Source organism: Podarcis gaigeae, assembly GCF_964106915.1.
Source record: "Podarcis gaigeae genome assembly, chromosome: 8".
Taxonomy (NCBI): Eukaryota; Metazoa; Chordata; class Lepidosauria; order Squamata; family Lacertidae; genus Podarcis; species Podarcis gaigeae.
Genome location: NC_139684.1, coordinates 27,301,659 through 27,328,480, shown reverse-complemented (window position 1 = coordinate 27,328,480; position 26,822 = coordinate 27,301,659). Strand labels below are relative to the sequence as shown.

The 26,822-nt window shown below is 47.9% G+C and overlaps 1 protein-coding gene across 10 annotated transcripts in view; it reads left to right on the top strand.

The window, feature by feature from the left end:
- KCNAB2 (potassium voltage-gated channel subfamily A regulatory beta subunit 2) overlaps window positions 1-26,822 on the top strand; it is a 384,406-nt gene that overhangs the window by 64,097 nt on the left and 293,487 nt on the right. For 5 of the 10 annotated variants that reach the window (XM_083752734.1, XM_083752731.1, XM_083752733.1 and 2 more), the window contains 8 exons: window positions 10,913-10,956; window positions 12,852-12,889; window positions 14,042-14,121; window positions 15,255-15,299; window positions 15,991-16,035; window positions 16,433-16,476; window positions 20,058-20,144; window positions 25,444-25,488. In XM_083752734.1, coding sequence (XP_083608860.1) covers window positions 10,913-10,956; window positions 12,852-12,889; window positions 14,042-14,121; window positions 15,255-15,299; window positions 15,991-16,035; window positions 16,433-16,476; window positions 20,058-20,144; window positions 25,444-25,488 — 428 coding nt within the window. Of the gene's footprint in view, window positions 1-2,461; window positions 3,462-10,912; window positions 10,957-12,851; window positions 12,890-14,041; window positions 14,122-15,254; window positions 15,300-15,990; window positions 16,036-16,432; window positions 16,477-20,057; window positions 20,145-25,443; window positions 25,489-26,822 lie in introns of those variants that run through there. The other 5 variants (XR_014567429.1, XM_083752728.1, XM_083752736.1 and 2 more) reach the window with 3 other exon arrangements.

Genomic DNA, 26,822 nt, shown 5'->3' with positions numbered 1-26,822 from the left:
GCTTCTCCCTTGATGCCTTTGCCTTCGACAATGCCCCCCCCCCCCCACCGCGGCTCTTTGCCTTCTCCGGAATGCTAGATGGGTTCCTCCTGCTGCGCCCAGCAGCGGCAAAGCACGTCCATGTTCGGGCATCCCACAATAATAACGGGCTCCCTCTCAAAGAGGAGCCAAAGGCCAGGGGTCAGCAAACTTTTTCAGCAGGGGGCCAGTCCACTGTCCCTCAGACCTTGTGGGGGGCCGGACTATATATATATTTTTGGGGAGGGATGAACGAATTCCTATGCCCCACAAATAACCCAGAGATGCATTTTAAATAAAAGCACACATTCTACTCATGTAAAAACACCAGGCAGGCCCCACACATAAACCAGAGATGCATTTTAAATAAAAGGACACATTATACTCATGTAAAAACACGCTGATTCCCAGACTGCCTGTGGGCCGGATTGAGAAGGCCTTAGTTTGCCTACCTATGGTGCAGACCTTTCTGTGACAAAAAGAGGGGGGAGGCAGTGCCTTGGTTTTTGGGGGGTGCCATTAGGGCAGAGGCATAGTTTCAGCACCATGTTGGCAACCCCCTGGTCCAGCCCAAGCCTTGCATGGGAGAGGTACCAGGATTTGTTTCTTGCGAGTCAGGCTGGTGGCTCACTGGAGACTAAGGAAGGCTGTTTCCAGAGTTGACAGTCCTTTGTAGGTGGAACATTCCTCTTGAGTTGACACCAAACAGATTTCATTCATTGATGCCATGGGACTCCAGGTTATGCCAGAGGCATAAGAACATTGGAAGGATCAGGCCTATGGCGCATCTAGTCTAGCATCCTGCTTTCACAGTGACCAACCAGATGCCCCAATGGGAAACCTGCAAGCAGGACCCAAGCACAAAAGCACTCTCTCCTCTCATGGCTTCCAGCAACTGGCATTCAGAAACATTACTGCCTCCAGCCATGGAGGCAGAGCACAGCCATCATTGCTAGTAGCTATTGATATCATTATCCTCCTCTATAAATTTGTCCAATCCCCTTTAAAGGCATCTAAGTCGGTAGCCGCATTGCCTCCTGCAGGAGCCAGTTCCATAGTTGATAACTATGAAACGGATTGTGTCCAGTGTTGCTCCTACGCAGAGTAGAACCGTTGAGATTAACGGTTGTTATCCACTTTGGCCCATTAATTTCATTGGGTCTACTCTGAGTAAAAGTTAGTGGACTTCGACCCAACATCACCACTTTGGATATTTCTTGTAAGAGATTTCCCTGCGTGCAGAATGCCCCAGATTCTACTCCCGGGATCTTCAGGTAGGCCCGGGGAAAATGGGTTTGAAAACCTGGAGAAGGTTTGTCAGTGCAGACCAGGGACAAGAAACATGCGGCCTTCCAGGTGTTGCTGGACCACAGCCCATCACCACCCCTTGCTATTGGCTGGGTCTGATGGCAAATGGAGTCCCAGCTGCACCTGAAGGTCTGCAGGTTCCCCTGACCTGGTAAAGACCATCCTCTGCTAGGTGGGTCAATGGAACCTTTCCCACTCACAAGTGATCTCCAGCTTTTAGATTAGTTGTGCCTGAGTTTTGTGTCCTTTTCCTCCCTCCGAATCCTTTTTTCTTTTTGTGCTGAATCTTTTAAATTATAAGCCTTGGGGCACAGGCTGTCTTCCTCTTCCGAGCCATTTGAGTGCCTTTTTCTTACTGAACCGTGGGATTTTTAAAAAAGTGCTTTAAATAAATGTGTAGAAGCCAGCAGACTGCTGCTGAGCAGGGCAGAGTCAGCAAATAAAAGCCCCCCACCCCACCGTCCTTCACCAAATCCAAAAGGAGTGTGCCTAAGAGGCAACCAGCTCATCCTGCCCTGTTGTAGCTGGGGGAGTGGGGGGGCAGGGCAAGCAGGCCATTTTTCATGGAACAAATACTTTAAGGTGTGGGCAGAAAGCAGCCTGTGATAGGGGAAGGGATGCAGCTCCTGAAAGCATCTGCTCTGCGTGCAGAAGATTCAGTCCCTGCCATCTCCAACCTGAGCTGGGTCTGTCCTTTGTTTGGAACCCTGGAGAGCTGCTGCCAGCCCGTGCAGACACAGCTGAGCTGGGTGCACCAGTTGGTTTGACTCAGAACAAGGCAGCTCCCGGCGTTCCTCTGTCCTGCTTCGAAGCCCTAACAGATGGTTCGCACTGGATTCTCCCCTGGGGCTGGTGAAATATTCGAACTCTCTTCCTTTCCCCTTTCTTGGGATCCTGCTTGGGAAAGGACGGGATCTCCCTTGGCTTTGTGGCTAAATTTAGTTTCCCGTCATCATCCTCTGCAAGCCTCGGGGGGGGGGAGAGCGGAGGGGGAGGCAAGGGAGCAGATGGGAGGGTTGGCTGCGGGGCTGGGGTGTCTGGGGGGGAGGGAGGCTTTCACCATCAGACGGCAGCAGCCGGAGCTGTGAGGAAGCCGTAGCAGCAGCAGCAGCAGCAGCCACCATGCCTGGCCAAGACACTGGAACACTGACTCCAGATTAAAAGTCTTTGTCCCTTTGTTGTCCACCAATTGCCAAGCTCGGCTCTCTTGATGCGCTTCGCCGGCTGCTCAGCAGACTCCAGAGTCTCAGCCGGAGCGGAGGAACCACAGCAGGCTTTGGGGCTCCCAAAATCCAGCACCGCGCCTGGTGAGTGAATGAACTGGCTCAGGGATCTGAGCGAAGACAAGCAAGACTCCTCCCTATCATCCTCATCACCGTCAGTGTCCTTCCCCCTGCTACCTCCCTCCATTCTGAATCAGGATGATTCTCATGAGAGATTTGCTCCTCCTGGATCCATCTGAGTCTCAGTGACGCAGCTCCTTAGTCCCCCCTGAGAGTCACCGAGGGGGAATCACCCTCCAAGGAGATGACGGCTGCGGCTCCCAAAGTAATCTGAAATCCAGCGCCGGGGATCCCTCGCCCACGGAAGCACCCTAGGGAGATGTCCAAAGTCGCCACACTGCCAGACTGAGGAACTGGCTCAGAAGGAGAAGGGGGATGGCTGCGATTTGGAAGGGCGGTCAGCCTGGACCCCTTGTTTTTTGCCACTCCTGGATGGGGTAACGGGCCCGTTGGGGTTATTTTTCTGGGGTTTTTTGTTCCGGGAGAGCATCCTTGCAGCTGCGTCAGGAGAATCCAGGTCTTGGGGAGAAGGTTTCTTTGGGAGACTTTCCTCCTCCTTTGACATATCCCGGAGAACAGGTGACACAGCGTCAGAGGAGACCAGGGCAACCTCTAGGTCGGGGCGGCGACGCCAGAAGCAGGCAGGATGCAAGTGTCCTTCGTCTGCTCGGACCACAACATCAAGAACCGGAGCGCGGAGGACCGGCTCAACCGGCAGAATGCCAACAGCCCCAGCACGCGGGGTCGGTTCCGGGCAGTGGCGATGGTGGCCCGGAGCTTGGGGCACCTCTCCGCGCAGAACGCCCCGACCTCCAGCGACTCCAGTGTGAAGCAGACTGGCATGAAATACAGGTATGGGGAGGGTGGGAGAAGCGCCGTACGTCCGGGAAGAGTTTGGGGACCGGTCGCTGTGCAGGGAGCAGAACCCAAATTCTGGAGTCTCCCAGAGCCAAACTCTTGGGTCATTGCTCCATCCAACTCTGAATTGCTTGTACTGACCAACAATGCTCTCCAAGGGTTTCTCCAGCAAGGAATCTTTCCCGGAGAGGCCATTGGGGATTGAAGTTGGACCTTGTGCCTGCACAGCAAATTCTCTGCCTCTGAGCTACAGCCACTTCCCTACAAATAGTAGGGTCTAATCCTCATGGTTCTGAATGAAGTGCTAAATTAAATATCCAGCGCAATATTGCCTGCACTGACTCGCAGCAGCTCTCTGGGGTTTCAAGCAGGGAGTCTCTCTCAGCCTTACCTGGATATTCCATTGGGGATTGAACCTGAGACCTTTGGTCTGCAAGACAGATGCTCTGCCACTGAGCTACAATAGCAGTTCCCCAAAGCACACACTTTGAAAAGCAAGCTTACAACTGGCCGGTCATTGTCTGGATATGACAAAAGAAGCAGGTTGGAGGGAATCTAATCCTTTCTTCCCTATACATGTGCTGGTTTCCCCCTGAAAATTGCATATATTTTTTCAGGTGCCGGCTTCAGAGGCAAAGAGCAGCTTTTGGTGGGGATGTTCTGGGGGGGAAGGGTTAAAACGAAGCCTATTAGCCATTGGAACATTGGAAGCTGCCTTCTGCCGAGTGAGACATGGGTCCATCTAGCTCAGTGCTGTCTGCATGGGCTGGCAGCACCTTCCCAGGGTTTCAGGATCTCCGTCCTAACTGGAGATGCCAGGGATTGAATCTGCATGCAAACCGGGTGCTCTGCCACTGAGCTTACCCGCCTTCTGCAAATCTACTGAGGCCAGTGCTGTCCGCATTGACTAGCAGGGTTTCAGAGAAGTGTCTTTCCCAGCCCTGCTTGGAGATGCCATTGGGGATTTAACCTGGGGCCTTCTGCATGCAGAGCAGGTGCTCTGCTACTAAGATACAGCTCAGCATGTTGGTAATGACTGGTGAAAACACAAGCCTGAGCAGGGTCCAGCTCTTATGAGTTTCCAGCGGTGGGGGTTGTAGGAGAGCCCTACAAATCTCTTTGTCCCACCTCAAGAAAGGAGAAGCTGGGGAGAAGCACAAAGCAGGATGGATGGATGGATGGATGGATGGATGGATGGATGGATGGATAAATGGATAGGATAGATCCATTCTGCAGAATTTAACTTTGGTTGCAGAATTTAATTTTGGTTGCAGAATTTAACTTTAATTTATTTGTGGGCTCCTTCCACACCCATCCCTTTCCTTGCCTTCTGTTGCCTCTGGATAGGCTGTGATCTGGACAGAAGTATAGTTGAAGCAGCCTGGAACTGCATTTGGGTTTTTGTTTGTTTGTTTTTGCTGCTGCTGAATCACATTTAATGAGTAGAGAGCAGGTGATAGGCTGCCCACTCTGCTCCTTACCTAATCTGCTCCAATCAGCTGAGAGTGGAAATGTTCTTGCATCTTTCTCTTTGAGTTCATGCAGAAGTCAGGGAGAGAACGTGAGGCGGGCAAGGATTTCTACAACAGCAAAAGAGAACGTTGAAGAAATACTATGGGTACAAAAAAAAATCACAGGCAAAAACTTCACTTGAAAGGGAAATATTTAAACTGCTGAACCTTGGCCAATTCCCATCTCCTCGTTTTGAAATTTGGCCTCCTTATAATGCTTATCTGCCATTACAGCTCATGTGCAAAGTGACATAATATGGTGACAAACCTACATCCTATTGTGATGGACTGGTTCAGGCTTTAGAATGGGAGGGATCCTAAGGGTCATCTAGCCCCACCCCCTGCAACGCAGGAATCGCAACGTAATAATCCCCGACAGATGGCCACCCAACCTCTGCTCAAAAACCCCCATTGAAAAGATTCCATCACCTTCCAAGGGAGTCTGTTCCACTGTCAAACGGCTCCTACGGTCAGAAGGTTCTTCCTAACATTTAGTTGGGGTTCACCCAGACTTCCTATTCAACCTTGCTTTCCAGGGTTTAAAGCTCCATATCCAAGCGTCGTGTTTCTCTTGTTCCAGGTGTTTCCCCCAGGAAAACCCGTGTTTTGCAGCGGAGTCAGAGCAAAGAGCAGTCCCTGGAAAACCCAGTTGCTGTTTGCTCTGATTCAGCTGTAAAATGCAGTTTTCCCAGGGAAAGCACTGGGTCAAACAAACAGACGCTGCTCAGACATGGAGCGTTAAAGTGCCTATAAATGCAGCTCAGAAGGAAGTGCGGATGAGCCCAGAATCTCCTTCTTTTTTATTTGAATCCATTTGTTCGGGTCCTCCCCTCTGTAGCAGCAGAAAACATGCTTGCGATTGTGTTAGGACCAAACCAGTTCTGTGCATTAAACACACATTTGCTGATTTAGCTGTAAAGACCATTTGGGTAATGGGTGTGTGTGTGTTCATTTGTGTGTCCCTAAACACAGGATGGGACGAAGTTGGCGTTCTGGGTTAAACCACAGAGCCTAGGGCTTGCCGATCAGAAGATCAGTGGTTCGAATCCCCGTGATGGGGTGAGCTCCTGTTGCTTGGTCCCTGCTCCTGCCAACCTAGCAGTTCGAAAGCACATCAAAGTGCAAGTAGATAAATAGGTACCGCTCCAGCGGGAAGGTAAACGGCATTTCCATGCGTTGCTCTGGTTCGCCAGAGGCGGCTTAGTCATGCTGGCCACATGACTGTACGCCGGCTCCCTCGGCCAATAAAGCGAAATGAGCGCCGCAACCCCAGAGTCGGTCACAACTGGACCTAATGGTCAGGGGTCCCTTTACCTTTACCTTTAAACACAGGACATGTGCATGAAATCTGCTGCCCTCCTTTGCTTAACCTCTGTTGCTTTAATTTTCACCACCTTCACTACCCTGGCTCTGATACCCAAACTAAGCAGGTTTGGAGGGGGCAGGGGAAATTTCACGCAGTTGGGGAGGTAAGGTTTTGCTCCAGCTACCCCCTGCCCCCACCCCAGCAACATGCACCATTTAGCAATTCGTGTAAAAACCCACAAACCCACCGGCTCTTTGCAAGCAAACCAGCAAGTTTGTGTTTAACGTTTGGTCCTTTGCACACGCAGAATTCCGTAGCAGCAGCAGCTGAAATGGTTTTTACATAGTTCTGTAAGAAAAGGGATCCTCCTTTGTGAATGGGGGTAGCCAGTGCAATGTCAGGAAACAGTTTTTGCATTAGCCTTATAAGGGCAGGTCCACACCATGCATTTCAAACACACTCAATGCACATTGAAAGCACATAACTTCCCCCAAACAATTCTGGGAGCTATAGTTTATTAAGGGTGCTGGGAACTGTAGCTCTGGGAGGGGGCGACTACAGTCCCCAGGATTCCTTGGGGGAAGCTATGCATTTTAAATGTGCATTGGATGTCCTCTAAATGTATGCTGCAGAGCTGTCCTTACAAGCCAGAAATCCTTCTCTCTGTAAGTTCCAGCTGCTCAGCCTGTCTGATGACAGTAAAAGAGGCTCCATTGTACTATTTGCCATTGTTTTAGATGTGCCGCAGCCTTGACCAAAGAGTATTTTTCATAGCCAAAGACCCTGACATTCCCTCTTACGTACTTTCCATTCCCAGCATGTTCTCCCATGCCAATATTAACTGCCATCACACTATGGGTGGCTAATATTTCTCGGTGATTAGACCCTGGGCATGGCACTCTTGAAATCAGTACCTGTGAGGGTGGGGTGCATGATTGCTTTGGAATGCTTTTTGGTGCTTTAAATGGTTTTGGATGCTCTAAATGGCTTTAGAATATTTTAGGTGGTTTTTAAATGTTTTAAATGCAGCACACGTCTGTTTTAAATTGCATCGTTCCAACGCCGGTCGCGTTAATAAAATAAAATGGCCTTCGTAAGGAGATAGTTCTGTGGTCCATTTAGCAACATTGCTGTGGGCTTCAAGGCGCTCTGTCTCCTTGATTCACCTGTTTCCTTGAGCGGTTCACTGGCTGTTGTTAATCCGCCTGTTAATTGATAGATATCTTTTGAAGGGGTGGGAGCTCTGGAAGGGAGGGCCGTAGCTCAGTGCTAGAGAGTCTGCCTTGCATGCAGAAGGTCTCAGGTTCAACCCCCATTATCTCCAAGTTGGGCTGGGAGAGTATCCCTGTCTGAGCCCCTGGAGAGCTGCTGCCAGCCAGTGTAAACAATATGCTGAGTTAGATTGACCAAGGCTCTGACTCAGTATATAAGGCAACTTACTAGGTTCCTGAAGGCAGGCAGGCAGGAAGGAAGGAAGGAAGGGTAGAGAGTCTTTGCAGGCCTTCAAGATACAACGTCTTCAGCTGCAAGACCTCCCGCTCAAGCCTTCAGCCACTGATCTCGGGGAACCCTACCTAGATATCATAACCTTCAGGGTGGTTTTTTTTACCCATGGCCGCCTGCTCCGAGTGACTTGCCCACTGTAATTGACACCACGAGGACTTTCTCATAGGACATATTTGCACCCTGCATTTAAAGCACCATGATAGTACCTTTTCAAGCTATGCACAAAGCTTGATTGCAAAACAACCCCGAAAGCGGCTTTACAAAGAGAACAATGCAATGAAATTATCAGTAGAAACAACTCTTTACAATATTCAAAAAATAAAATCGGCAATATACTAAAATCGGATTGAAACATGCATCAAGGTTCCACGGGTTTGTCTAAAGAAAAATGTTGTCTAAAGAAAAATGCTTGTGGGATGTGTCTAAAAGAGTTCAGGGAAGGCACTTTCCTGGTGTCAGTAGGCAGGGAGTTCCAAGATATGTGTGCTGCCACAGTAAAAGGTTGATTCCTTACAAATGTGGAAAGGATATCAGGTGGTACCTGTGATGTTGCCAACTCTGCATGCATGGGGCAAGTCGATTTCATAGATAAACTTGATGCGCTTCAGCCTGTTTCCTTCTTGGAGCATGGATGAGGGACATTAAAAGCCTGTGTGTTTCTTTTTCCCAAGGGGGAGGGAAAGGGGGGTGGGGAACCTTTTTGAGGGGCAGAGGGTCTGCTTGGGGTCACTGCAGCTTGTTGGGGAGGTAGCTAAGGAATGGGGAATGGGGTGAAGTGTCTGGTGAAGTGTCTAGTGGTGGTATATGGGTGAAGTGTCTGGTGGTGGTATATTGTCATCCTCGCTCGTTTATTTGCAGTCAACTGAACATTTAAACAATTAATAACAATTTTCTGCCAATAGACGCATAGGCCTCTGAGAACATATTTGTGGAATGGAACTTTTGTTTAAAAAGGTGAAATGACTTAAAAGTTAAATGTAAGAAAATAGACGTTCGGTACCACTGTGGGTGGGAGGACAGGTTGCAAAAACAAATGCAAAATTCAGCTGCGTATGAATCACGGTTTATAAGCGATATATGCTGCAATTTTTTAAAAAAGCACAATTTTAAAAAATCAACAATCAATAATATATTTTTTAAAATGCACATTAATGCAAATGAAAAACACAGTATGAAAATGCGTCATGGTATATGTATACGTTGTGTAAGATGGAGCTTGTTCTTGCTGCTCCAGAGGGCAGGACCCAAAGAATTGGATTCAAATGACAGGAAAGGAGATTCCGACTAAACATTAGGAAGAACTTTCAGGTGGTAAGAAAGGCTTGGCAGTAGAACAGAAGAAGGCAGCAGACTCTCCTTCACTGGAAGTCTCAAACAGAGGCTGGATGGCCATCTCTCAGGGATTCTTTCACTGTGATTCCTGCATTGCAGGGGGTTAGACTAGATGACACTTGGGTGCCCATTCCAACTCGGCAATTCCATTCTGCGATTCTATATCAGCCGATATACTACTTAGCATCGTTATTCTGTGTTTTTCAGTTGCGCCAATGTGCGTTTCTACTAATTGTTTCAATCTGTTGACCTGCAAATAAGATGATGATGATGGAGATGAGGTCATAAGGGGGGAACACCCGGTGTGCACAGGGGAAGGGGACTAGAGCTCTGAGCAAAATTTCGAGGGTGTGGGAAATGGCCTGGCCATGTGGCCTTACGGATAAGAAATTTCTGGACCATCCAGGAACCAAACTTCCTCTTCCTCGGCCCCCTCCACACCCTGCCCCAGGCTGATGGCTGGCCCTTTCATATGGAAGGTCAGAAAATGCTGAGAGGCGTTGGAGCCGCCACAAAATATTTAGTCTGCGGCTTGCAAAAAGTGACAGACAGCTCAAAGCAATGCATCACACGCAAACATGCACAGAGTCTCCTCAAGGGCCAGTCCTGGGTGTTCCTCTGCCAATCAAGCTCTGATGGCAGCATGTGAACCTGAGAGAACCCCCTGAAAATCATTTGTGTAGGATTATTCATATTTTTTATTATGCATATTATCTCGGCAATCCTTACAGCAAGCCTGTATGCTATGTTGGAGTTACCATCATTGTATTGCCTTGCTGGGGGTGTGTGGAAAGCACTGATTGTTATTACAGTATTACCCATTACTGCATTTGTATCCCACCATTTTCTAAAAGAAGCTCGAGGTGGCATGTATGGCTCTTCCACTCCTCGTTTAATCCCCATAACAACCCTGTGAGGTAGGACAAGTCCAGGGAGCTTCATGGCCAAGTGTGGATTTGAACCCTGGTCTCCCAGGTCAACCCTCTAACCCATGGGGAGGTAAACTAAGGCCTGGGGGCCGGATCTGGCCCAATCACCTTCTAAATCCGGCCCACAGACGGTCCGGGAATCAGCATGTTTTTACATGAGTGGAATGTGTCCTTTTATTTAAAATGCATCTCTGGGTTATTTGTGGGGCCTGCCTGGTGTTTTTAAATGAGTAGAATGTGTGCTTTTATTTAAAATGCATCTCTGTGTTATTTGTGGGCAATAGGAATTCATTCATTCCCCCCCCAAAAAAAATAATATGGTCTGGTACCCCAGAAGGTCTGAGGGACAGTGGACCTGCCCCCTGCTGAAAAAGGTTGCTGACCCCTGCTCTAACCACTACACCACACTGGCTTCCCCAGTTGATGCCTCAAGGTGAACTCTATGTGATGTCAGGAGATCTCTGATTCCCCTGGGAAAGAGTCCAGTTTGGCAAACCCTCCCATTGCCTTTTCTTAATAATTATTTTGCAAACCAAGAACAGACCGGGGAAGATCCAAGCCCAGGACTCCTGATGTCAGTTCTCTAGTTCCACCAGGGATAGGGTCTAACCCAGCTGGAGAAGGAGGTTTCCCTGTGTCTGATTCTGCATGATTATGAAAGCACCAAATGGTATACCCCCCCCCGCCTCCTCCTCTCTCCTTCCCTTCCCTCGTGTATCTTTTGAGGGAAACACAAAATGCTGATCGGAACTGAAACGACATCTGCTCTCTGTAAGCATCGGTGCGAAGATGCCAATGGCCAGCGTCTATTTCCGACATTTCCATCTGCCTATTAAAAGGTGGTGTTGTTGTTTTTTCCAGAAACCTTGGGAAGTCAGGACTCCGAGTTTCCTGCCTCGGGTTAGGTAAGTAGAATTATTGGGGTTTTCCTTTTAATTCATCTTGCGGGGGGGGCGAGATTCAGTTTGGTGCATACGCTACAAATGCGCTCTGTGGAAGATGCCGTGCAATGCAGCTGCAATTGGAATTGATTGGCAGAAGGCATCCACATCTGTTTGCATCGCTTTCCCACTTTCAACAGCCATGGCTTCCCCCACAAGAATCCTAGGAGCTGCAGTTTGCTTGGGGTGCTGAGAGTTGTTTGCAGACCCCTGTCTCCCCGCCGCCAACCCCCCCCCCCCCCGGGCTGAATAATTCTTTCCTGATGGATTTCATTCCTGGCTTGGGATGCTGATGGCCTCCACAGCTGCTCTTGCATTGTCTGTTGTGTTAAGCTGGCCCTGCTCCTGGGAAGCAGTTGTTAAGGTTAAGGGCTAAGGCTTATTCCATCATGACAATTGTTCTGAGCTTCCATTGCTGCAGGAAGTGGAATTAAAACTGTCCCAGAGTTTTAACTCCACAAAGGTTCTTCTTGCAACTCCTCCATACCTATTCCCTGTCTTGTTTGCAGCTCAGCAATTCCTTTCCTGTTTCATTCAAGCTCATTCTGTGGTGATCCTCTTGGTTTTTAAAATGAACAGGTTGGAAATCAGACCAGCCAATCGAGGCAGCCGGTCAGTCAGTCAGTCAGTCAGGGAGCACCTAGAAAAGGATGTTGCGATTACTAAGACCCAGCATGGGTTTCTCAAAAATAAGTCTCATTTCTTTTTCTTTTTTTTGATGGAGTTACAAGCTTGGTGGATCAGGGGAATGCTATGGACGTAGTGTATCTTGGTTTCAGTAAGGCTTTTGACAAAGTCCCCCATGATATTATTGCGGGGAAGCTGGTAAAATGTGGGCTGGATGAGGTCATTCTTTGTTGGATTTGTAGGTAGTTAGCAGACCAAATCCAGAGTGCTCAGTAATGATTCATCATCCTGGAGGAAAGTGACAAGTGGAGTGCTGCAGTGTTCTGGCCTGGGCTTGGATAAAGGAATTGAGGGGATGTTCTTTAAATTTGCAGGTGATATCAAACTGGGAGGGGCAGTTAATGTTGCAGAACAGAACTGGTATTCTGGACATTTAACAGCATGGAGAACCTAATCTGGGAGCCCATTTGCTTTCCCGGTTTGCCAGGAACAGTAAATCTGCACCTTGTACACATGGCAGACTTTTGACTTTTGCCCCACAAAGAGGCAGATCAGTCATTTCCCAAGTGGCATGCTTGGTGCATACAAATAAACTTTTTAAATCCCCGAATCCAAAGGCTCCTGTGAGCCCAGAGCATTCCTCCTCCGGGGATGGTGGATGGTGGCACGGTTGCTTCAGGGTTGCATAGTACCCAGTATGCCAATGGATGGCCAGTTTCTGGAAAGCCACACAGCAGCAGAGATAAGTTCTTGCCTTCTTCCTCTGCTTGCGAACCTCCCAAAGGCATCTGCTTGCCACTAGGGAAGACAGAACAGTGGACGAGATGCACATATCTTGAAACACATCCAGTACAGACAGCTGCCTTATACTCAGTCAAGCAATTGATGCATCTAGCTCAGTACTACCTGCACTGACTGGCAGCAACTCTCCAGGGTTTCGGACAGAGATCATTCCCAGTCCTACATGGAAACGCCATAGGAGGATTGAACCCAGAGCCTTCTGCATGCCAAGCAGGTGCCCTGCCACTGAGCTGTGACTCAGTGAACGGACTTTTTCCCCAGGAGTTCAGTTCCATCCTGCCTTTGTCCTTCCTCCATTCAGAGGGTTGGACTAGATGACCCTCAGGGATCCCTCCCAACTCAGCAATTCTGTGATTCTCCCCAAATCCTTCTTTTCGTTTTTGAAAATCCTTTTGTCTGCCTCTCTCTCTTGCTCTCACTCTCTTTTGTAGGAACATGGGTGACATTTGGAGGACAGATTACGGATGAGGTAAGAATATGTCCCCTCCCTCATGTTTATTTAGTTTATTTATTTGATGGTCTGTCCTGGGAGGTACCGACACCTCCTCCTCCCCCACTCCAAATCTATTCTCCTGAACTGAAGATGTGAACTGGGGTGGGAGGATCCCCTAAATTGGGGGAGGGAACTGGTGCCCGCCTCCAGAAGTTGTTGGACTCCAGCTCTCATTAACCCCAGGCATCAAGGATGATGGGACCTGGAGTCTAGCAACATCTGGAGGGTCTCAACTGAAGCCTTGACAGCAACTTTGTTGTCCCCCCCCTTAGAGCCAGCCTAAATTTGCATCTATATGCATAAATTAGCATATCTGAACTGTATGCAAATATGTGTCATTGGCCTGTGCCCTGAGTCCATTAAGAGCCTGCCGACATCCCTCTAAGTCAGCCTTTCTCAACCTGTGGGTCCCCAGATGTTGTTGGACTACAACTCCCATCACCCCTAGCTAGCAAGCTGGAGCTCAGGGATGATGGGAGTTGTAGTCCAACAACATCTGGGGACCCACAGGTTGAGAACTGCTGCTCTAAGTGAAAACCTGGCCGTTCAGCAAAAGTAGCATTACTTTTAGGTGTACCCTGAATTTCATACCTCCTCAATGTCCTGGTGCAGTCCGCAGCTCAAAAACAATACATCAGAACAGCGAGGCAGTGCTGGGTAGCGGTTAGAGTGCTGGACTGGGACTCGAATCCATACTCAGCCGTGAAGTCCACTGGGGAACTTGGGGCCAGTCCCCATCTCTCAGCCCACCCTACCTCACAGGGTTGTTGTGAGGCTATAAGGTGGCAACGTACGCCGCCTTGAGGGAGGAAGATAAGTGTGGCAATAAATATGCACGCTTCAAGAGAGGGAATGCATTCAAACTCTGCCTGCTGTGAGGAAACACATTTTAAAATAACCATGTAAATGCAAGCTTTGATGTGGGTTTAAAAATCAGAATTGCAGATGAAGGCAGAAAGCGGATGGAATAGCTTCACTGGTGAGAATGCGCAGAAGTGCCCGTGTTCTAGAAATAAACGGATGAGCGGTTGGGTGTGGGTGGGTGGAGGGGGGGGCAAGAAAATCCCACCAGTCCTCACAGACACACACACACACGACCTCAGGACCTCATCTCTGCCTCTCTTTCAGATGGCAGAGCAGTTGATGACCTTGGCCTATGACAACGGCATCAATCTCTTCGACACAGCGGAAGTCTATGCTGCAGGGAAGTAGGTGCACCCACCCATTTCTAACACCTCCATCGTGCTTTTCTGAGCACTTTCCCATACATTCTCTCTGTCATCCAACCCACGACCTTGCTAGGTAGGCTAGTCATCCACAACAGGTGGGAAGGGGACTGAGTACATTGGCTCCCAGTACGTTTCCAAGCGCAATTCAAAGTGTTGGTGCTGACCTTTAAAGCCCTAAACGGCCTCGGTCCAGTATACCTGAAGGAGCGTCCCCACCCCCATCGTTCTACCCAGACACTGAGGTCCAGCACCGAGGGCCTTCTGGCTATTCCCTCACTGCAAGAAGCCAAGTTACAGGGAACCAAGCAGAGGGCCTTCTTGTTGGTGGCACCCTACCTGTGGAATGCCCTCCCACCAGATGTCAAAGAGAACAACAACTAACAGACTTTTAGAAGACATCTGAAGGCAGCCCTGTTTAGGGAAGCTTTTAGTGTCTGATATATTGCAGTATTTTAATATTTTTTTGGAAGCCACCCAGAGTGCCTGGGGAAGCCCAGCTAGATGGGTGGGGTATAAATAAATTATTATTATTATTATTATTATTATTATTATTATTATTAGAAGAGACAGCAGCCTGTCTGAGGCCACCTGGTGAGTCCGCAGCCATTCCATCTTCAACCCCCATTGCAAGCATCCCCACTTCCACCTGTGACTCCTCAAAAGCAAGCAGTCCTTGCTGCTACTGTTTCTCAGCTTCCGATGTGGTTGGATCAGTCAGTTTTGCAGAACACCAAGGAAGGCTGCCTATTTTTTTCCTGCCCATGAGTCCGTTTTACAGAGCTTGCTCCTTCTAATCACATGGCCAACTTAGAACAGGGATTCATGCAGGGACATTGTGGGGGAGCTCCTCTGAAAGCAGGTAACTTTATATGTTGGCACTCCAAAAATAAAACTTTGAAGGTCTAAGAGTAAAATGCAGCCCCAATTTCAGTTCAGAAAGTCCAATAACTGAGGGAATACTAGCTTAAGCCTTGATTATTATTTTCTCCTCCTATGAGGGGTTGTGTCCTGGTCACCAAAATACATTTTGGCTGCACTCACTGTAGCAAGCTTGACTTCATTTCTGCATGAGTCTAACGGTCACATTTTCTTTCTCTTTCTGTGTCTTGTAGGGCTGAAGTCGTGTTAGGGAATATCATTAAGAAAAAAGGATGGAGGTAACTGTTCTTCGTCGGACCACATCTCAACCCCATTCCATCTTGTGGTTATTCCTGTTGTCTCTGCATGCTTTAACATGTTTTAACCCGCCACTGTGTTCAAGAACCCATGTGGACTAGAAACTTTAAACAAAATTCATGTCATAATCAAAATGAGACATGTTTATTTCATGAAAGCTATTTGCTGCTTGACAGTAAAACGAAACCAGGGAACAGTATGTCACCACACTGTATTTCACAGTGCCACCTATCAACAGCCCCATGAACTGCAGAATGTGACAACAGCCTTAGGTTTTTATTTATATAGCAAGATACATAGTCCAAATCCCAGATCCTTTACATTTTTGACCACCGAAACAATCACAACAGATACGTTTATACATTGTCTGCAGGATGGTGTGTGTGTGTGTGATTTATTTATTTATTTATTTATTTATTTATTTATTACATTTCTAACCCACCCTTCCTCTCAAAGGAGTCCAGGGTAGTGCTACTACACCTTTTCTCATCACAGTCTTGCTCAGGATACTTGACAAATAATTTGCCAAATGCGTCAGAAGACTGTCTTAATCCTTCTCAGATTTTACATTGGGTGGAGGGGAACTTCAGGACGGTGGTGAATGCATTTAGGAGACTTACCTTTATCCATCACACATCCATTCTCTCCCCCCTTCCTCCACTCTCCTTGCAGACGTTCCAGCCTGGTGATAACAACCAAAATCTTCTGGGGAGGAAAGTACGTAAGCGTTTCAACCACCCTGCTTGTGTGCCATTTGAGTGAGGAAATTCAAGAATATCTGGCGGGCAGTGGAGGGCCAGGGGACTTTAACTGGTTTCAGAAAGGGGGACTGATCCTTAGATTTAGGGATTCACTTTTCAAGCATCATCCACCCACAGTTTCCTTTTGAGGAAAGGGAGTGTGCCTCTGAGCATGGAGAGAGTGCCATTCCCCCTTCCGTACTCTCTAGCCGGTATACGATTTTTTGGGATGAAAGATAAGCATTTCTGGATAGCCTGGCAGTTAGTTTCAGCTCCTCTCTTTCTAAATAATCATCTTTGCATAGCACAAGTTAACGATTTCGGCTACATCAGTCTTCTAACTTCAGTATTTCCCCCTTCTCCTCCTACCCCAGAGCCGAGACGGAGAGAGGACTCTCAAGAAAGCACATTATAGAAGGTAAGATGAAGCCAAACTGCTGGGCACTTAACAATTAACCCAGTGGGTTTTCCCTAGAATAGGCCTCTTTCCCAAATCTAGCGCGCTCCAGATATTTGATTAATTTATTTATAAACATATTTATATACTGATGTTCATAAAATAAAATAAAAAGCGTATCGGAGGAATTTACAGCACTTATATTTAAAATCATATAATAGAAACATCTAAAAAGCTAAAATCAGCTGTTACAGAACAGAAAGGTGTACCGTATATACTCGAGTATAAGCCGATTTTTTCAGCACATTTTTTTTATGCTGAAAAAGCCCCCCTTGGCTTATACTCGAGTGAGGGTCCTTTCAGGCTGCTCCTTCTTCCTCCGCCACTGCCGCCACCACCAGGTTTGTGGTGTGGTGAACCGGCTTATACTTGAGTCAATAAGTTTTCCCAGTTATTTGTGGTAAAATTAGGCGCCTCGGCTTATATTCGGGTCGACTTATACTTGAGTATATACAGTATTCTTAACTGCCTGCATATTTGCCTGATGCAATAGAAAAGTTTTCAGCAGGCATTTCAAAGGTTAAAACAGAAGGTGCTTGCTGAATCTCCAGTGGCAGGGAGTTCCACAGGACTGGGCTGATGACACTGAAGGATGTGTTTCTTGTTGTTGTCGAGCAAGCCCTGCCAACCCGGTGACCAACAAAGCTCCTGCAGATGATCTCAGTGATGGAGCAGGGATACAAAGGTTCAGGCGGTCCTTGAGGTCCCCTGGGTGGAAGTTCTTCAGGGCTTTGTAGATGAATATAAGGACCTTGAATCTCGCTCTGTAGGAGACGGGCAGCCTTACAAGCAACCCAGGGGACACCACTGCCTGTCATCTTCCCAACAGAACTGTAGAGTTGGGAGTGAACTAATCCATCATCCTGTATTGCAGGGATACCTTTTAGTGATCAGCCTCCTTATCAGTCTCCGTATTGCTCTTGTAGAACTCAGCAAGCAGGGAGACGTATGGGTCAACAAATAGGATTAGTTGGCTCTGCCTCTCCTTGGCTCTGGCGCCACCTGCTGTTGGGCTCCCTTGACTTCCACCCTACCAGTCCCAATGGGTGATGGCTACCACTATGAAGACGCAGGTGGCACTGTGGGTTAAACCACAGAGCCTAGGACTTGCCGATCAGGAGGTCGGTGGTTCGAATCCCCGCGACAGGGTGAGCTCCCATTGCTCAGTCCCTGCTCCTGCCAACCTAACAGTTCGAAAGCATGTCAAAGTGCAAGTAGATAAATAGGTACCTCTCTGGCAAGAAGGTAAACAGCGTTTCCGTGCGCTGCTCTGGTTCGCCAGAAGTGGCTTAGTCATGCTGGCCACATGACCCGGAAGCTGTACGCCGGCTCCCTCGGCCAATAAAGCGAGATGAGCGCCGCAACCCCAGAGTTGGCCACGACTGCACCTAATGGACTAGGGTCCCTTTACCTTTACCTTTACCTTTACCTTTACCTTTAATACTATGAAAATGTTAGTTTATAGGGCAAGATGCCCTTCTGGTGCTGGGACACTGCAGCTTCCATCAGCCCCAGCCAGCATGCCTGTGTGACATGGGGGCTGATGGGAGTTGTAGTCCAAAACACCTGGAGAGCCCCAGGTTGGGAAAGACTCCCCTGTGGTGTGTTTTGGTATTTCCACTTGGTGTTTGAGTTGCCCTTGTAGAGGTCAGCTAAGGATAGCAGAGAATTTCAGTTCAGTTCTATTCCTGCTCTCCAAAACAATGCAAAAACTGAAACACACCTGACCTTTGGAAATCACACTGCTCCAAATGTTGTTCCTCTAGCTGGGTCATATCAACAGAAATGTATATCCCGGGGTAAATGCATATATTGGAGAAAATGCAAAAATGCACCCTACTAGGGAAAATCACTTTGTAAAATGTGCCAGTGCGGTGTAACAGTTAGCATTTCGGACTAGGACCTGGGAGAGACCAGGGTTCAAATCCCCACTCAGCCATGAAGTGCAGTCAGCCTGACCTACCTCACAGGGTTGTTGTGGGGGCTGAATGAGGAGGGGAAGAACCACTTATGCCACCTTGAGCTCATTGGAGAAATATAAATGCATTAAATAAATAAATGTGCAAAATCACATACAAAACGTGGGGCTAGGGCTGTAGCTCAATAGTAGAGCAGACTCTTTGCATTCAGAAGGTCTGGGCTAAGACTTCCTGCCTGAAACCCTGAAGAGCTGCTGCCAGTCAGTGCAGACAATACTGGGCTAGGCTCAGCATACTGGCAGCATAAGGCAGCTTCTTGTGTTCCTAGCTGCTATAAAGCAAGGGTTCATTTATACACCCCACCTGCCCAATTGGATATGCCATATTTCCCCCCCCCCTTGTTATTTTTAAGTAGAGACTGGCTGATCCCAGTGCCTTTTTTTTTTTTAATTGATACCCTCAATTACAAAACAAAGCACGCAGAGGCACCAGCAGTAGATATTTTGCCCTGGAAGGCTTAAGCCTTAGTGGAATCCAGATGCGATTAAAAACATTAAAATATTGTATAATGGGTGACGTTAATTCTTGCCCTAATTCTTTAATGAACGTTGGCCATTTGAAACAGGGTTGTCTGTCATTGATTGCTGGCTATGAATAGAGTTTACAGGGAAACATATGAGGGGCCAGAAAGTAGGGAGCTGGGGTTGTATCCCCCAGTTTGTATGGGGTGGCGGCGACCACCCTTGTTCTGCAAATGTGTGGGGACTGTGGTGCTTTCAATGGGGCCAACTCCAGAGGGTGGTGCATTCACCAAATCACTGTCAATTTCTCTCTTTGTATGTATGCCCCACGTCTCCAGGGTGAGATATGGAGCATCGAGGTGCCTGCAAGCGAACCCTTGAAGGCAGAGAGAAAGAGGAAGGAGGTGGCAGAGACTCGAGGGACATTTGCATCATGCATTTAAAGTATTGCAATATCACATGGCTTCCCTCAAAGAATTCTGGGAGCTGCAGTTTGTGAATGGTGCTGCTGAGAGTTGTTAGGAGACCAGCCCATAATTCCCTTCTCAGAGTTCCCAGAGTTCCCTGGGAAAGAGGGATTGATTGTGAAACCACTTTGGGAATCATATCTTTGTGAGGGGAATAGGGGCTGCCTTGCAACTCTTGAGCACCCTTAACAAACTACAGCTCCCAGAATTCTTTAGGGGGAGACATGGCTGTTGAAAGTGGTATCATAGTGCTTCAAAAGTGTTGTCTTGCACAGCTCCAAGAACCCTTTCAAAGGCACCTACCAGAGACGTTATAGAACAGGGGTGATTCCAGGGCCACCTTCCATATAAAGCACTATGATACCACTTTTAATCCCTTTCAGAAGGAACTGCAGTTCTGTGAGGGGAATACTGGTGGGGGTGGGGTCTCCCTTAACAAACTACAGCCCCCAGAATCCTTTGGGGGATGCTGTGGCTGTTTAAAGCATTACCATAGTGCGTTAAATGTATGTGCAAATGCAGCCTTGATGGTCTGCTGGCTGGCTCCACAGGCCACCTAATGGAAGAAGACGATCTTGCAGTGCTCAGTGTAGGACTTTCTCTCTGACACGTTTGTTTTCTGCCTCCCCCTGCAGGCCTGAAGGCTTCGCTAGAACGGCTGCAGCTGGAATATGTGGACGTGGTGTTTGCCAATCGGCCAGACCCCAACACGCCCATGGAAGGTAGGTGTGGCTGCCGCGTTTTGCTTTCCCTCTCAGAGCACCTGTCTCTTCAAGGTGGAACCCTGCAGTCCTTGACCACGGCAGGGGAAGAGATCCATGTTTGCGAAACGTCAGCTAGAAGAGGCACTCTCCTCCCTCTTTCCCCTTCCACACATTGATTTCTCATACCTGAAAGGATCTACAGGTCCATCCCCATGTGTCTACAGGAGTCCCTCTTCCCTCAGATTGGAAGGAGGCATGGCCAGAGCAATGACTGATGCAGAGATGCAACAGGCAGCTTCCTCTGAGGGCAGGTAAGTCCTGCTGCATCTCTGACTTGAGAGTGATTGGATGATCCAGTTGCAGCTGATGGAGAGAGGAGGCTGCCCCAAGCAGAGAATAGTTGAAACAGTACAAAGCCAGAGCAATGAATCCTGCAGGGGCACAATGGGCAGCCTCCCCTGAGGGCAGGTAAATCAGCTGCTTCTTACCTAAGGAGAAATTGAAGCTTTCACACCTGATTCAAGGATGAGGGCGATTGCCTGCCTCCAGAAGAGACTGAAAGGCAGCAAGGCCAGAACCGAAAATCATGCAGAGATGCAGCAGGCTGCCTCCTCTGTCAGCGGGCGAGGACACTAGGCTCACAGAAACTTCAGTTAATTTATTCCTGCCAGGATAAAATCACCAAAGGTTTTTAAAATGAGCTGTAACACCTCTGCAGATTCGGAAGGATTCCCACCCACCCCAAAGAACCACAGATTTCACCCATTCAGGAGACCTTGAAAAAATATCCCATTATATCGGTTTCTGCTTAGTTATCTGTGACAAGGGCATTTACACAGTCATTTGTAGAATCATGGAATTGTAGAGTTTAAAGGAATCCCAGGGGTCATCTAGGTCCACCCCTTCCAATGCAGGAACCACAGCGAAAGAATCCCTGGCAGGGGGCCACCCAACCTCTGCTGAAAAACCTCCAACAAAAGGGAGCCCAACGCTTCCCAAGGTAGCCCCTTCCACTGCTGAACAGCACTTAACCGTCAGAAATTTCTTCCTAATGTTTTGCTGTAATGTTGACATTTGAATGAATTGGCTTAGGCCCCAGCCTCTGGAGTAGCAGGCAACAAGTTCGCTCCATCTTCCATGTGACAACCCTTCAGATACTTCAAGGTAGATATCACATCAGCTCTCAGTCTCTCCTTCTCCAGGCGAAACATACCCAACTTGTAAATGCACTCGTAAACCCCAGCGAAATTCCCACTCTGCCATGGAAAGCCTCAGTTCCTTGCCAATCTGGTTGCCTTGTTAAGGATCTCAACTCTGTTACCCGTTTTCTACCTTCTCTGTGTGTGTGTATATGTGTGTTTGTGTATGTATTTGATTTTGAACTCGTTCATTTCCATGTTTCTGTTTAAGATACTGTCTTCTATTTCCATAACAATACAGTGCATCGTAGAGAAGCGGGGAAAACTTTCTTGAGCCAAGTGCCACATTAGCTCAGCTAAGAGCTGCCAGGGGCCACATTCCAATAGTATGTGGTTCTGACCCTGCATAAAAATACCTGCTTCTCTCTCTCTCTCTCTCTCTCACACACACACACACACACAGAGAGAGAGAGAGAGAGAGAATTCCACATACACAAAGCTGTTTCTTGTTGAATCAGCAGCAAGTAAATCGCACACCACTGAACAGCAAGCCATGTCCTATGGCTGCTTAAAGCCTCAAAATGCCATTGCGTCCCCCCCCCAAAATGCATGCAGTTGCAAATTGCATGGACTATGCATTTGCAAGGAACACAAGTCCCCTAAGGGATTTCCCCCTCTTCTTTTATCTTCTCGCAGCAGGAGCTGCAACTGCGCATTTGACACAGTCGTTTTCACATTGGGAAATGCCCCAACAAACAGCTGGTAGATGAAATTTAGAGCATATCTAGACAGCAGGCCAGGGGGAGCGGGGACTGTTCCCTTTAAAAAGAAACATTTGTCCATGATATGATACTTATTCAACAGAGCCATACAACAACTCTGGCAGGGAGACCAACCTCAGAGGTATTGATTGGTCCCAGGCTATCCCAGGAAACTTCCTGTGTGAGCCAAAATTCAAGCTTCAGGTTTTAAGAGTTGTGAGTTTCAAGAGGGGTGGAATAAAAACAAGGTCTTGGGGAGTAGAGATTGACAGCGAGGAAAACTGAAACAGCTCTTGAGTGGCATTTTCTATGCTGCTCAATCCAGAGTGATCCTCAGTGCTTTTTGCTTTGCTTTGCTTTTTTTGGTAGTACGGGCCGGTACACAGTATCGCCCAGCTTTGGGAAGGAGGCAGGAGGGTTGCAGGATTCTGTCAGATCCTCACACCTCCTTCCCAAAGCCTGGGGAACTTCTGCCTGGCTTAGAGAGGGAGGCACAATGCTCTGGAAGGGTCCAAGAGCCCTCCCTTGTTTGATGACTGCCGGCACCTTTCTGTCTAGAAAAAAAAAAAAAACACTGGCTAATACTTAATATCACAATTTGCTCTCCCTCAGGGCTTCTAATTTTCTGTGGAAGAGTGTTGGTTCCAGGGGTGGAACCAGTTTCACCTTCAAAATGATTGAAGTTCATGGAGGAGAGGCTATCAGTGGCTATTAGCCACAATGGCTATGCTCTGGCTCCAGAGTTGGAGGCAGCAATGTTTCTGAGTGCCAATTGCTGGAAACGGCAGGAGGGGAGAGGGCTCTTGTGCTTGGATCCTGCTTGGGACATCTGATTGGCCACTGTGAGAGCAGGATGCCAGATTGGATAGGCCACTGGCCTGATCTAGCAAGCTCTTCTTACTTTCTTCGGATGATGACCCCCATACCTCTGACACATCCGGCAGTTTTTTTTTATTTTCCGAGCTTAAAGAGGAGGTGCAGGTTTATCAGTCTTGCACTCGACCTAAAAAGGGTTTGCTCCAAGAGTAGGGAAGAGTAAGTGGGGGCTGCCCTCTGTGCTTCTGCATGAGTCACTGTCCTCATTCCCCCTTTTCCCACATTATGGCATGAAAACTCAGCCCATATGCTCCATCAGTAGTTTATTGCAGCAGTGAGACTAAGCTGTGGCCATCAAGGGCATGTTGGACTCCAGCTCCAATAATAATAATAATAATAATAATAATAATAATATCTTTATTGTCATTGCCCCCTCTCGGGGACAACGAAATTACTTGGCTGCTCCATCCACCCAGGTAGGGCACTCCACACAAAATCAAAACAACTATAAAAACACTAATTAAAACAATACAGTATAATACAGCAAGGAAGATTAGATGACTTTCAAAGTCCAGGCTTCCCATTCAGGGCCGAGATCGCTCTGGAGAAGAAGCTGTTCTTAAGACGGCTTGTTCTTGTCTTCATCGTCCTGTATCTCCGTCCCGACGGCAGGAGCTCGAAGAGACAGTGACCAGGATGCGATGGATCTTTTACTATGTCCAGTGCCTTCCTATGGCACCTTGTGGCATAAATCTGCTCTAAGGTGGAGAGTGGGCAGCCAACAATGCTCTCTGCTGCCTTAACAACTCTGCACAACCCCATCCTGTCCTGGGTAGTACAGCTTCCGTACCACACACATAAGCCATAAGTGAGCACGCTCTCAATGGCACAGTGATAGAAGGCAAGCAGCAGTTTCTGCGGAAGATGGTTTTTCCTTAGAATTCTCAAAAAGTACAGTCTCTGCTGCGCCTTCTTCACAAGCCCCCTTGTGTTGACACTCCTGACCATTAAGCATGCTGGCTTCAGGGGCCAATAGGAATTCAACAATGCCTGGAGGGAGGGGAGCCCAGGTTCCCTGTCCCTGGTTTCCAACAAGACTCACACAGTATGGAGTGAATTGGATGACAAAATACGTTTGATTGGTGCTTTCACTGTCACGCTTAATGCTTACAACAACCCGCAAGGTAAGTCGGTGTAATGGTTTCCCATTTTGCAGATGTGGGGACTGAGGCTGCAAGAAAGTGTGTGTGTGTTGTTTTGTGCGTGTGCGAGCGTGCCGAATGCCCCTGAGTGACTGTGGCAAAAATAAGGGGCTTTCCTGACTCCTGGCTGCACAAACCGCCACACCAGCTCCCTTTGGTGGGAATTAACCGCATATCTCTGTTCTTGGGCCCGAAAGACAAGGATGGTTGTCACCCCAAGTCCTTCCTGACCACGACAATGGGATCCACAGCAGTTGCTGAATCACCTGAGTCAGGTTCACCCCGTGCATTTTAAAGCACTGTGATGCTGCTTTAAAGGAGTCGTAGCTTCCCCCAAAGAATCCTGGGAGCTGTAGTTTGTTAAGGGTGCTGAGAGTCATCAGGAGACCTCTGTTCCCCTCCCAGAGCTACGATTCCCAGAGTGGTTCCACATCAATCCCTCTTTACAGAGAACTGTGGGAATTGTAGTTCTGGAAGGGAGGACTAGGGGTCTCCTAACAGCTCCCAGCACTCTTAACAAACTACAGTTCCCTGGAGTCTTTGGGGAAAACCATGGCTGTTTGAAGCGGTACCGCAGTGCTTTACATGTGTGATGTGAATGTGACCTTGGTGCCTGGTTAGAGAATTTAAAACAGGGGTAGCTAACCCTTTTTTGACCCAATGGCCATGTTCACCTCCCATAGAGGTGGGGGGGGGGCATTGTCTACATGCTAGCAGTGGGTTGCCTAGGACTGGGTGTCACTAACCCACCCAGCCCAGGCACACAAACAGGGGGCACAACAGCTGCTGCTGCCCTCAGCTGATCCATGCAGATGAGCTGAAGAGGAGACTGTGTCGCCCCTCTCTCCGTTCATGAAACGATTGATCCAATCGGGGGTGGTCTCATCAGGCTCCTGGGCTCTGCCCAACCCCAGCACTGCATCTGCCTTTGTTTTTCTTCATTTTGTAGAATCAGAGAGTTGTAGAGTTCGAAGGGGTTTTTTGGACTACAATCCCCATCATCCCTGATCGCTGCTAGCTAAGCATGATGGGAGTTGTAGTCCAAAAAAATAGATGGAGACCCAAAATGAACCCAACCTCTTGTGATGCAGGAATCACAGCTATTGATGCAATCACTGCCAAAATCAGTGGGGTGGCAGGGGATGGGGTGAGGGGATGCCCCCAAACTGGAGGTTAACCACTCCTGGTTTAAAGTTGCCTTTGGGTGAGGATCTGTTGTCCTGAGACTGGGAAGGCCAGTCTTGACTTTTGCAAAGGAAAAGGGGAGCTTGGGGGGGGTGGAAGGGGCAACGAGTTTCATCCTTTGCCCAGATTCCCCTTATGTTGTACACCGTGCCTTGCAATACGCCAGCGGCAGCTGTAAACTCTGGTCTCTCTTAAATCTTTCTTTTATCACCAGGGAACCCATTTAGCTCTTCCAAGTCGCGAACATTCATCATAGAAGGTACATGGTACCCCCCCACCTCATCTTGATTATCTGCATCCAAGTGGCATTTTATGGGATGGAATAATCCATGCAGTTTTGCTTTTTTTTCCCCATTTTTTTCTATTTTATTCTCATTGGCAAAATTTCTCCCATTACTCGGATGGCAAAATTCTCCATAAAATGCCCAACGGAAGCAAAGAAAGAAAGAGGGGGGGAAATACCACCCAAAAACAAAAAACAAAACAACCCTTTGTCCCTTTAGTAACATCTTGCAAGTAAAATTTAAAATCCAAAATCTCTTCCGCCACCCCACCACCCCACCGTCCTCCCTGGTTCATTCCATTCCACGTTTTCCTCTGCTGTCTCTGAAATGCATGCCTTGTGTCTGTGATGCTCTTTCCTGCACCCCTTCGAAATTTGACAACTCTTCCTGAAGTTCTCAGTGGGGTGGGCCTTGCACCCTGCCACACCCCCTTTCGTGAGATGCTCGTCATTTTCAAAAAGAAACCTACGAGATGCAGCCAAGACCCCGGTAAATGTGCCTGCTGTTTTGCCACAATAATCTCCCACCCTGAGTTCACTGCCTCTGAGGATGCATGAGGCAAAGGAACAGATTGGCAGAAATCAAACCCCTTTGCAAAAACTGCGAAGGGACATCATCTGACACCAAGCAGCGAATCTACACTCCTTTGGTGTCACCCCATTGGTTGTGAAGCAGTTTGTAGCTAAGAAACAGATAAACTTGGAACTATTAAAATAAGAAGTGTTGGTGAGACTCATTTGATGACCACAAGAAACTAAATCTTTAGGGTCTTTACCCAGTCTGGTGGAAGGCTTTGTGCCAATAGAAATTTAGCAGGCACTTTCCCTTTCAATCTACGGAAGGGAAGTGCCTACGGAAAACTTTTCTATTCCATCAGGCCTATGCAGGCAATTAAGAATATAGGTTTCAGTAACATATTTTAATCTTTATATAATGGTTTTTGTATGATTTTAAGTATAATTGTTGTAAACTGCTCCAATGTGAAAAGTGGTATATGAATATTTTGATTAAATCAATGAAGAATGGTGGTGGTAGTGATAAAAGTAACATGTGCCCTTTGTAAAACAAATTTTGTGGCCACAAGTATTGAAAACGAAAAGCTCGATGAACGGACATGCAATCTTTTGTACGTAATGTACACGAAAAGCATCTTGACCACCAACTGGTCTTCTGCGGTAGTCTAGTATCTCAATAACTAAATAGCCAGCAGAGTAGCTTGGGAGACCAGAGGAATTACTTTGAACATCTGTGTATGTAAAACAGTGGTTGTGATACCAGATCACTGCAGAAAACTAAGGATTGCATCCAA